The sequence below is a fragment of the Bos javanicus genome, chromosome 15 (genome assembly GCF_032452875.1).
Source record: "Bos javanicus breed banteng chromosome 15, ARS-OSU_banteng_1.0, whole genome shotgun sequence".
NCBI classification, from domain to species: Eukaryota; Metazoa; Chordata; class Mammalia; order Artiodactyla; family Bovidae; genus Bos; species Bos javanicus.
In genome coordinates, this window is record NC_083882.1 from 38,025,504 (window position 1) to 38,038,585 (window position 13,082).

Genomic DNA, 13,082 nt, shown 5'->3' on the forward strand with positions numbered 1-13,082 from the left:
TGTTTCTGCTATTCTTTCTTACATCTGTTTCCTTGTGTTTGGCTATTTTGTCAAAGTTCTCCAGAGAGAGAGAAAACCAACAGAACACATACACACCTCACTGTCACATCCAAAATCTCCTTCTCTGGCATACCCTACCTCTGTGAATGACACTGACAGTTGTCCAGATCAGAAACCTGAAAGTTACTCTCATCATCTTTCTTACCATCACATCCAATTAATTGGGGCAAACTGATTCTATGTTTTAAATCTTAAGTCCATTTGCTTTACTGTTGTCCTACAACCCATCCTAGTCTATGTAGATCACTGAGGTCTCCCCATATCTAATCTTACTCTTCCACTCAACATGGTATGTTAGTTGAATGATCCTCACAAAATGTGAATCTAATTGTCACTTACAGATTAAACTTTATTCCAAAGGGAAATGGGGAAAAATTGAAAGGGTTTTAAGTGTCCTGTTGTGCTTTAAAAGGCCCTTCATGAACCACCTTCTCTCTACCATTCCTTCTTGCACTCTTAAGTCCCAGCTACCCTAAATCTCTTGGCTCCTCCAAGGTGGGTATGCTTTCTCTTCTCCTGGCCTCTACACATGCTGTTATTCTCTGTCCACAAGGCATCACCTCCGAGCTAACTCATTAAGTCTTCAGTTCTCAGCATTAAAATCCCTGGGACACTTTCATCCCTGCTCCACAAAACAGTCACTGCTCCCCCAACCCCCAACAAACACCCTCTAGAGCTGCTGACTGGCCTGGCAGCTACAGTAAAGAATGGCTTGGCTCTACTCATCTCTTCTGTGAAGGTTGTTCCTATGAGATGATACAATATAGACAGAGACTGAAGCAGTGCCAGAATTCCTAGGATTCTTATAAAAATAAGTATAAAAATTTAACAGCATCAGAGTGAGAAGAGCAGAACAGTCTTCAAATCATGAAGTAACTTTAAAAAATAGTCTTTTATGGAGGAAAATGTCAGTAAACACACAGATATTATAGCACTACAAGATTATTTATAAGACCAGTGACTTAAAACAGCGAATTCATGATGAAAATGATTCTAATTAAAAAATTAGTCTCATTAATAACCAAAATAGGACCTGTAATACGACTGGCTGCAATTTCTCAAGTAAGATTCCATCTACTAGTGCTGTTTATACTTAACATACACTCACATTCATTTCTTACAATTTATGAATTTAAGTTTCAGGAAGAATACTTTTTTAGTATTTGGGTTATTTTAATATATGTCAATTACTTAGTAAAGGTTAAATAATTTAAAGGTTAACTTAGTTAATGAGTTTTCAGTAATATCATTTAATAGCATAAAAACATGCTGCTTTTGAGAAAATAAAAATATACATTAAAAAACCCAATACAATGTTTTAGTAAAATAGTAAGGAATTTTGTCTCATTATGTACATATGCATGTGTATGAATTTTTATATATATATATGTACTTTTCAGTAGCAGAAATGTATTTCTGCAGGACAGAAAATGTACTCTAGAAAAACAGAAGCAAAGGATATATACACTGTAAGGGCAAACTCAGTAAATTAGATACAATTTTATTACTCAGTAATGAGGGACCGGTTTACAATGATGTGACAATGGTAGCAAAAATAGTAGGAAGGAGTTCAGCACTCAAAGTATCAAATAAATAAAGCTTAGTGATTCATTAAATATTCTGATATTATACAGGATCAAAACTTTCAACACTTCCATGGGTCCTTAACTGATATCTTTCAGATAAGCTATATAATCTAGATAGTTAAGAAATTGCTTGCTGACATCATACTTTAAAGGAATTACCTGGCACAGGAAACTCTACTCAATACTCTGTAATGACCTATATGGGAATAGAACATAAAAGAGTGGGTATATTTATAACTGACTCACTCTGCCATACAGCAGAAACTAACACACTGTTGTAAATCAACCATACACTAATAAAAATTAATTTTAAAAAAGGAATTATCTTGGAAAACAAAAAATGTTACATAACTTATTTTCCAAAGCCACACGGATTCAAAATATAATACGGTCTCTTAAGAATAATGGAAAATATTGGCCTACCATCTTGCTATCATTCTGGCTTGTACTTTATATATTCAAAAATTTTTCACAACCAGGGTATATATCTGGACCCTAGCAAGTTTATAAACATTGTAAATATGGTTCATTGAATTATCTTAATATGCTTTTGTGTAAATGGTATTACCAAAATATTTAATACTTTTAATATAAAAATTAAATAAGTACTCCCATCATTTACTTTATCTCAGAAACTAGACTTGTAGTTGGGCTCCAGATGTACTGAGTAGTCATAGGTCATTTCTGTTGTGTAGTCTCAAGGCAAAAGGAGATTAACAGAAAGATGAACATGGGTTTTATAGTAACTAAACACATGACACCCAAGATAGGGATCTAAAGATTAAGCACATATTCAATTACTTATTCAACATGTGACCTTTAGAGCACACACTATTTCATTTGTTCTTTATCTTTGATACGATTAATTGCATCTGATTTTTGTAGTAAGGCAAAAGACAGACATCTCCTTTTCCTTGGCTTTAATTAGTCTCAAATTCAAGAAGAGAGAATAATGCTTGTTTCATAAAAGGTTAACGTCAATATTAGGACAGGGTTTTGTTTTTCTTCTGACAAATTTGTGTTTATATTAAACTCAGTGTTTACAAATACTAATCCTGAGCAAGAGTAAAAATAAGAACAGTTTTGACTAAAGAATAAAATTCCTTCATTGTTAAACCTAAACAGCTTTAAAATTCAACCATGGAATATAAAATTGATAAGACTGGAATTCAGACTTCAGATGTCCATGGCAAACCTGAATACTCTGAGAAAGAACATACACGTAGTAGTAGATTTAAAAACAAAACAGTAAAAAGCATCAAAAATTGATGCACCTGGGTTTTGTTAAATATAACAAAGGTTACTCAGTCCTTCATGGATAAACCTAGCTGGAGAACACCGAACAGTGTACTGCATTAAACAGACCCCTCAGGAAGGCAACACTGGATTTCTCTTTTTAGATAGAGACTGCTCCTCCCCACCTCCCCCAAAACAGTCAAAGACATAAAAGACACATTTGGAAATACAATATGAATCCTGTTTTGTGGGGCTTTTTGTTTGGGGGTTTTTTGTTTGTTTTTGGCTGTGCTGTGCGGCTTGCAGGATCTTAGTTCCCTGGCCAGGGACTGAACTCAAGCAGAGATTAAACCTGGGCCATAGCAGTGAAGGCGCCGAGTGGAATTCCCTTGTTGTTTTTTCTTTTTTTTAAATCATGTCTTTAAGAAAGCAGAAAGTTGGCCACTTAGGAAACTACAGTGAATTACTTGAGTTTTTAGGTACAGCTCCTGCCTCATGAACAATAAAAGCCTTCTACTCAGCAAAGCAGTATTATGACAATGTATTTATACACCAGTAAAAGCACTGAGTATGGGCTTGGCAACACAAGTCAACTGAAACCAAGCTCTTAAGGATACTTTTCGTCCGTGTGGTGAAAAAGTGCATGGGAGTGGGAAACGCTGGCACAGCAAGGATCCTCTCACAGTGTTAGGGCCTGTCGACCTAGGAGCGGTCAGTTCCAAGTCAGGGTGGTGAGCACTGGGCAATGACATCGACATACGGCATGGCCCAAGGCACTTCTTCAACATATCTTTTCTTTTATTCCAGCTGTCTCTCTTCCTCTTCATCTGCTTCTTCAATGACCTGAATCTCATCTCCTTGAGGTAAGGAAGAATTCTCCATCTGCAGTTTATTCCCATCAGCTTTACATTTCTCTTCTTCCTCTATGATTTCCTTCCATATCTTGTGGTTTTCGGTGAGATGGTGCATTAGCTGACAAAATATTTGCCGTCTGCCTTTCCGTCTTTGTGGTTCTGTGAAATTTAACACATGTGTATTCTAATCATAGCAATATGATTCAATCATTCAATAAATATCTGAGTGCCTGTTACATCCCAGGCATTTATTTAAGCACTGGGTTTAAAGTTATAGTAAGATTAAAATAATCTCTGCACCATGGGGCTCTCCTTCTAGTGGGAAGACCTAGATAAGCAAAGAAGCAAGACACTCGTGTGTTGGATAGTGTTAAGTATTATGGATAAAAATAAGTTAAGGTATTAGGGAAGATGGTGGGGGTGGGAGTTGTGGGGCGAAAGGAGGATAGTATTGAAATTTCAAATGATAATAATGCAAAGTTAAAAACCATCCTTCTAAGGGATTTTTTAAAAATGTGTTGAATTAAACACAATTATCAAAATTTTGGTGAGCATAAATAATTTTTACACGTCAACTTTCCCAAGATGACATCAGATGGTAATGCCATACAATTACTCTTCACTATGCTACTCCTGAATACAAGGTAGGGTGGGGAAAAGTTCTTTTATTATCTTGTTCCACACTATGTTATCTGTTCTGATTTATATAGCATGCTTGGGAAACAAAAAAAACAGCTAGATATAATTTAAATCCTACATTAAAGAGCAAATAACTAGTTTAATTTATAGTTGCAAAGGTGACAATGTCTTTTTCATCTTCCATTTACACTCGTTGGTTTATATTGCTTTATATAGAAAAACTATGCATTACAATTTGGTACTTCAAAGCCATAATGCTATAAAGCTTGGTTTTCCTCAGAGTCAAAAGAGTATATATTTTCCTCTTCTCCCAACTGGGTTGAATGAACTATTCCCAAGTCTATATGAAGGGTATGTTAACAGGAGTGCATGGTGTGAGAAGGGGTTAGGCAAAGGAGGACTAGTCCTTGAGACCAGCCACCTCACCTAAGTTCAGATTTGGCAACAGCTCCATCATGCGTGCACAGGCAGAGCCTGCTGAAGAGCACTGGCTGGAGGACAGCATCTCCAGAGATGCTGCTTTAACTCAGAATGCTTGTTGTATGATAGCATTCACATGGTGCCCAAGCAGTAGCTACTCAAACCAAGATTATTCAGTCTGCACACTTAGATAGTACTTAAGATGTAACTACTGTATCTTTAAAAGGAAAGACCCAAATCCAAATTAAATGGACATTTGCAATTAACAACATTAAAGAAACGACAGTATCCCTATATTCTTACTAGGATTTAGATTGTCCTCTATTTCTTCATCCTCTGTATCTAATTCTTCAGCATCTTCTTCCTCATAACAACTTTCAGTATCATTGTCCTCTTCTGATTCTATCCACTGACCCGGTAGCAGACCAGCAGCGTCATAGGAGTTACACAGGGGACCCACTATGTGGGTGATAAAAGATTCCTGGAGTTTTGCTAGTTGAGGAGAAGAACGATCCATGAAGGGACTGATGGGCAAACCAAGATTTGCTTCTTCATCTCCCTGATCATATGAAAAAGGAAAGTACATCTTTAACTGCTGAGAGAACCACTGAGCTTTGTTGTTAAAATTTACCTTGAGGTTTTTTTAATCAAGAACAGTCTAACTCAAAATAATTTTTAGAAAGAAGTATCAATGAAAATTACTCTGTCATTCCAACTATAAAACTTTTTCTACTATTTGAAAAATCCTAAACAAGACTTTATTCTCACACTCCCAGTCAACCAGTATGGTTGATATACAGGCAGCAAGAAAAATATACATCTTTTCAACTAAGTTAAGCAAATAGTTATGAACAAATCAAAATTATACTACTAGAATATATAAATTCTATATAAATTGTCAAAATTCTATAGTATCAGACATAGATCCTCTTTCCCCTAGGGGGGAGATGGTATAATAGAAACATTTTTTGTTGCAGTTGTACCTCAAACGTAGAGTTGACTTTTCTAATGCTTTTCAACATCTCCCTTTTTTTTGTAACAGCAGAACCCTTTAATGAATCTAAATTAGAATATGTAAAACAGAAAGAGGTAGAGCAATTGTGTTTGAGGTGAGGATTTGCCCCAACTGCCTGGCCGGCGATCTGTGGTCCCCAGGGCTCTGGAGAGCACAGCTGGAGATCAGACACATGATTTCAGAACCTCCTTTGCTGCCTACAGCCTGTGTGGTGCTGGGCCAGCTCTATGCCTAATTCACGTGTAAGATGTGAATAATCATCTACAGGGTTGCTATAGGATGACAAGCAGTATATATTGAGCACGGTGCCGAGCAGTCCTCAAACGGTAGTAACAATATTAACATTTTAGTGCCGAGTATCTGAACTGGTGGAGGGTGAATACTCTTCACAGTGCACAAGTTCTGTAGGCAAGCAGTGCGTATCTGTGCTGAGCCAACACAATCCTGAGGAGACAACCAGAAACTGTCCTGAGATTAAAAAACTTACATGGCTTTGTTTCCTGTGAGGATGAACATTAATAATATTTAAAAAATGTATCTAGGTGGGTTTATTCATAGGATTCTACAGTTTCGTACATTTGACTTTTAAATAGGAGTTTGGTTTTTCTAAGCCCATGGCATGTAATGGGCTTTTTGCAACCTCTTGGAATTCTCCAGGCCAGAATACTGGAGTGAGTAGCCTTTCCCTTCTCCAGGGGATCTTCCCAAGGATCGAAGCCAGGTCTCCCGCCTTGCAGGAGGATTCTTTACAAGCTGAGCCACAAGGGAAGCCCAAGAATACTGGAGTGGGTAGCCTATCCCTTCTCCAGAGGATCTTCCTGCATTGCAGGTGGATTCTTTACCAACTGAGCTATCAAGGAAGCCTGATGTAATGGCTATAGAAGTACAAATAAAGACAGTATAATGAAATTAATAAAAAAAAAGGTTGAGCAAGGTTAGAAATTTGCATCCGTATCTAAAGAAAGCTGAATAGCATAACAAGACAGAAGGAAATCCGATGGTTTTGATGAGGGCTGACTTCCTATATACATTTAACCTTCATGACCACTGTGTTAGGGTTATCAAGTATATCATTTTTCTCCTTTGACACAGGAATAATGAAACTTAGAAAGATTAAGTGAAACTGTCTGAAATATTGTTTTTTTGTGTGACCTGGAATTATAATATTTTATTGAGCACTTATGTGTCAGAAAACTGTTATAAGAACTTGACATGTATTAATTCACTTAATCCACAAAGCAACCTTATGAGGTAGGTACCATCAATATTCCTGTTTTCTCAATGAGGAAATTGAGGCACAGAGAGGTTAAGTAACTTACCCAAGGTCACATTGCTGGTAAGGAAGAAGAGCCAGGATTCAACCTCAGGCATGGCTTCCAAGTTTGCTTAATAAGAATTAATCTCTATACTTTAAAGATATATTATAAAATGCATCTAAATGAAATTATCTCATTTTCTTTCACTGAATTAGTGGATTTTCTAAAACGGGCATTTTCTACCACTTTATTACTAATGTTTGTACAGATAATATAAAGACAGAATTTTCCCTAGCATAAAATTCTTTTGTGAATATGAACTGAAGCCTGAGGCAGTCTTCAATTATCTCTGAGAATGAGGATAGGAATATGCAAACCACTATACATACTGCAATCTACAAATTAAATATTTATAACTTTATTTCTTAAAATTATACATAATTTAGTTCAAATGTATCAGTGAAAATTATTCTAAGATTATTACTAAGATTTTACTAATCTGTTTTCATAATTACACAGTATGGTATTTTGTTAACTTGTAAACAGCACAGTATACACTATTTTATTGGGATGTTTAGCTAAGGTAGGTGAAAGACATGGTACATTTGCTGGTCACTCAGTACAGTCTGGGTGTGACAAGATGTAACAGATAAGTGTGCATGGTTTGTAAGTATGCAGTGCGTCACTCCTACCAGAGCAGCAACTCATGGTGAGAAAGCCCTGACCCAGAAGTTTTACTTGGTAAACCTCTTGATCTTTCTTGATCAGGGTCTAGTAAGGATTCCCAAGGAATACAATTCCAGTTAAGAGTATGTATTTGTTATTTTGTATTTGAGATAATGTAACATTAGACTTGTGGGGAAATCAGTATTTTTCTACAGTGTAGGGAGCCTCAAAATTGTACAAAAAAATAGGTAAAGACTGCAAAATAGTAGGATCATTTTAAAGACAACATTTAAAAACCCATGAGAAAACAGCATGTTGATATCTTAGAACCCTGAAAGCCACTGAGTGTCTACTTTGTCCCCATTTCTAGCTCTGATTTCTTACCCTTTGCCAGGACTTTGATCCTACATAACCCATCAACCCAGTTGATGTTTCTAAGGCAGTCTTTCTATAGCAGAGTTGAAAATGGCTTGATACTTTAAAAATACAGTCTAAATATATGCTGAATCAACTAAACAGCTTCTTTTGGAAATAAATTATGCTTAGGTTATATAGGTTTTCAAGGTTGAAAGGGATCTTGGAATCATAATGTAGTCTTCCCTTAGCTCTAGACTGGAGTATATTCAACCTACTCCAGATTGACAATAAGCTATTACTTTTTTTTTTTTTTTAACTTCTGTCTTTCAATTTTAGCAACAAAGGCAAAGGAGCTGAGACAATATTAAAACCAGAGCAAATGCAACAATTTCTAACCATTTTTGGTTAAAGCAACTCATTTCAAGTATTTAATGTAGCTGTCCAAATCCAAAAGGCAGTGTCTTCAGATGACAGCTCTTAAAAGTCCCACCAATCCCATGTTTCAACTTACCTGCTCATAAAATTCATTGACAATGCCTTCTGTCCATTTCAAATGCAAGTCTCGAACTTTGGTTGGGCCATTAATATCTGCCAGTTTGATGCACACCTGGCACACTAAGAGGCGATCATTTTCATTACTCCATTCTATACCATTACTATTTACATCATTGGCCTATCATTGGAAAAACAGAATTATTGTAGGTACTGAGGGCACAAGAGTCTGTTTTTTGTTTTGTTTATTTTTGGCTGCGCTGTTTGGCTTGTGGTATCTTAGTTCCCTGATTAGGGTTTGAATCCTCACCCATGGCAGTGAAAGCATGGAGTCCTAACCACTGGACTGCCAGGGAATTCCCCAACTTTTGTTTTTTACTGGATTATCTTAAAACTGTTTCCTGTCCTCTGGACAGGAAGGAATTTCAATAAATGTTTCTTTTGTTTGTGCCATGACATGTACCTCTATGGGTTAAATTTCTCTTTGAAGTGTCATTTACAGCTTTGTTTCAGTGGAAGTAGAGCACTGTATTATACAAGCAGAACAAACCATGAGTTTCAATATTTGTGATTACTGCAGAAAATTATAATTTGTGTATATTGTATATTGTACATATTAGTATATATGACATAAAATATATATGTACATGCAAAAGAAAATCATATAAGAATTGTAACTATTTGTCTCAGAAAGGCATGCTTAAAGATCTAACTGCAAAAGGCACAGTGATATAGCTGAAAGAATACAAGTCTTAAAAGCTGATCTCTATGGTTCTAAATCCTGCCTTAGTATGATTTACCAATCATTGAGTAATGCTGGAAAAATTACTTGAGCTCTTTGAGTCTATCTTTCTTCATCTATAAAATAGGAAAAATAATATCAATCTAGTTGTATTGCCTGAGGATTAACGAATGAAAAATGCACAGTTCATAGTAAACGCTAACATTGTTATTTAAATAAATGGTAGTTATCAGGCAAATTACCATGCCTTTCAAGAACTCAAATTTCTCTTGTAAGAAATAAAGTGAGAGGGCCAGATTAGTGACTTTGGAACTGTACTGTAATATTAGATTTTTAGTGGCATCCACCATCCTCCCTCCTTTTTTTTTTGGCTGTGCTGCATGACTTGAGGGATCTTAGTTCCCTAGCAGATTGAACCTGGACCTCCTGGGAATTCCCTGGCATCCACCCATTTTGTTAAAGGAACTCTATGTAGACCACCACCACAGAAAACAGTTAAAAGAAAGGTGAGCTCTTAAGATTGAAAGTATGTAGTCTAGGGAATTCCCTGGTAGTCCAGTGGTTAGGACTCTGCTTTCACTGCCAAGGCCTGGGTTCAATCCCTGCTCAGGGAACTAAGATCTGCAAGCTGTTCCCCATGTGTCACTCATGTGACATTTTCCTGAGACTACAAACAGATATCTCTGAGGAACACAGATTCCAAAATTTTGGGCTAATCTTTCACCTGTAAAAAGAACTTCTGTTTACTTACTATGACTTAAGCGTTTAAATGAATTTTAAGTAAAAATAAAAATTAAATTAATAGAGCTACACAGCTATGAAGTAAGTTTAAAGGCAAACTGATATTGTGCTGATTTTTTTTCATAAATTTTTCATAAAAATTTTCATAAATTTTTTTTTCATTTATCAATATCACAACAGTGACACATACAGGCCTCCTTCCAGGAGGTTAAGTGTGTACTCCTTTGACACCCAGCCCCTCTACCCTGAAGGTAACACCTTCCTTTAGGGCAAGGATGTTATCAAGAAAACAATGGTTTCCTGCCTGCAAAATATGGGGCCTCTTTCCCTCAGGAATCTAAAGCAGTGGTTCTCAACGGTTTTTCACCCCAACCTCTGAGGGATACAACACGCTCCCATTAGTACCACCATCACACAATGGCAGTGATCAATTCCATGGTGAATGTGAGCTCTGTGAGGACAGCAACTTCAGCCTGTTTATGCCTTATTCTTAACTAGGATGACTGCACGCAGTGGGCAGTCCTAATAGACAGCAGTTCAATGAGTGCTTCATTCTCAAGTACTTCTCCATTCCCACACCAGCCAGTTAAACACTTCACAACATAGAGAAGGGAAACAGGTACAGCACAGCAGGAATAACTGGCTTCTTAGAAACACATATTTAATTTCATAAAATGCCTTTCTTGGCACTGTGCATAACTTTCTCAAATCTGTCCCTGAAAGCTTCAACTGACATAATTGGAAATGTCACAAGCAATCGTTATTTTTGGACATGTTATAATTTTTTTAATAGTGGCATATATATTGTCTTACCAGATTTATCATGACTTCATGAGTGATATTCTGACTTAACGTTAAAAAAATACCTTTTGTCAGTAACATCGACAATAATTTCTGCTTTGAAACCAGGAATTAATTTGCATAACAAACCTTGGCATTGAATTCAGCAAGGAAATCAAAATGCTTTTTAAGATCTGTGGCAAGGATTGCTTCTATGACTAAAAAACGAAAGCGCTTGAATTCCACATTGTCAAGATTAAGAAGGAAGTTGTATTCTGGACGAGAAAGATATAGAGTCCAGGCTGATGCAGCATGATGATTTTCCAAAACAGATCTGTCGTTGTATAAGACTGCCTAAAAAGGAACAAGAAAAATGAGGCAGGCATCTCAAAAGATATTGAACTTTAGTAATAAACAGAGTTAGGATCATGTTGGAAGAATACAATGAGTATCTATTACATGCCAGGCATTTTAATACTTGTGTAGAAGGGTTGATAATTTGATAAAGGATTAGACTGAAGTGCAAAGAGGATAAGGTACACTTTTCCAGCATTCATAGCTAGTAAGTGAAAGGGTAATTTGTCTCCAAGGTTCATCTTCCTTGCAGACACCATGCTGCCTACCAAGAGATATAAAGTTGATATTTGAGGTCTGCTTCCTTAAAGCAGTGAAACTTCTCAGATAAAGCTTCTGTAAATAAAATCATCAGGGACAGAGAGAGCAGGTTTCGGGATATATTACTATTCTTTAGTTAGCATGGAATGAATGGTGGTGGTGACTTAAGCAGAGGAACCCAGAATATTCTGTGCATGGTGAGCTGGAGACCCGTAAGTATGAGAAAGGCACATCCTATACTCCCAGCTGACACAGGACCTGGGAGTCAGAGAAGTATCAAACAGGTAAAAGCACAAATCCTCTGTCCAAGTGGTGTAGATCTAGGCACTGTATTTCCCATTTCACTTCAGTAGAAGACCCTGAGGTACCTCCTCAGTAGTCTAGGATTTGGGAATATAGATTCTAAAAATCACTGGATTACAGAATTTTTAAAGCTTCTTCCATCTCTCACAAGTAAAAGTTTTTTAAAATTATTAAATATGCATGGTAATTAAGATGTTTAATTTGCTTCTGTTTTATGTATTGTTTTCTTTTTCCTTTTTGGCCACAAGGCATGTGGGGTCTTAGGTCTGACCTGGGATCGAACCCCCATACCTCTGCATTGGAAAGGGAAGTCTTAACCCCTGGACTGCCAGGGAAGTCCCCCAAGCATAGTAATTATTAAAAGAACTCTTATAGCTAGTGCTAAAGGCTGAGAATAAAAAATAAAAACACTGTCCCTATTTTCATGGCACTTTCTAATGAAAAAAGACAGATAAGAATATTGTATAATCTCAGCTACAATGCATATTCTGAGCCTAGTTAGGTCATTTTACAGATCTGTAAAAATTAATTATAGTCTAGATATAAACATAGATATTTACCATTTGATTTTTTTTAAAACATCATTTGATTTTAATGTTAGCAGTGATGATTTAAACTTTGGGTCACAAAAAGGTTGAAAAAAATATATGTCCATCAGTGGGTGAATAGATAAAGAAGATGCAATATATATACACAGAGTGGAGTATTTGTTAGCCATGAGAAAGAAGGGCATCCTAGCCTGGATGGACCTTGACAACAATATGCTAAGTGAGATAAGTTAGACAGAAAAAGACAAATGCTGATATCACTTATGTTTAATCTAAAACTGAACTCTATTTACAGTAGAACTAGGTGGTTACAAGAAGATGGGGAAATTGGGAGACAGTGGTCTAAGGGCACAAACATGCATTCAGAAGATGAATGGGACTTCCTTGATGGTCCAGTGGCTAAGACTCCATGCTCCCAATGCAGGGAGCACAGAATGAGATCCCCATGCCACAACTAAAGATCCTGTATGCTGCAACGAAGATCAAAGATCCTGTGTGCATTTACTGTACAGCACAGGGAACTACAGTCAAAATCTTGTAAGAACCCTATAATGGAAAACGATCTGAAAAATAATATATGTGGTTCATGTATAACTGAATCACCTTGCTGAAACATTGTAAGTCAACTATACTTCAATAAAACTTATGTATTATGGAATAAAAAAAAAGATCCTGTGGGCAGCAACTAAGAATTAGCACAGCCAAGTAAATAAATATATATATTTTAAAGTTGAATAAGTTCTGGAGATCTAATGTACAGCATTGTGATTAT

At 36.4% G+C, this 13,082-nt stretch overlaps 1 protein-coding gene across 1 annotated transcript in view; it reads right to left on the reverse strand.

Moving 5' to 3' along the window:
* Nucleotides 1–1,545: 1,545 nt before the first annotated feature.
* The window catches only part of PDE3B (phosphodiesterase 3B), a 167,534-nt gene continuing 155,997 nt past the window's right edge, over nt 1,546–13,082 (reverse strand). Inside the window, exons 13-16 of the mRNA XM_061440727.1 lie at nt 10,995–11,198; nt 8,601–8,762; nt 5,099–5,354; nt 1,546–3,895 (exon numbers count right to left, since the gene is read on the reverse strand). Coding sequence (XP_061296711.1) covers nt 3,681–3,895; nt 5,099–5,354; nt 8,601–8,762; nt 10,995–11,198 — 837 coding nt within the window. The 3' untranslated portion in view covers nt 1,546–3,680. The remainder of the gene's footprint in view (nt 3,896–5,098; nt 5,355–8,600; nt 8,763–10,994; nt 11,199–13,082) is intronic.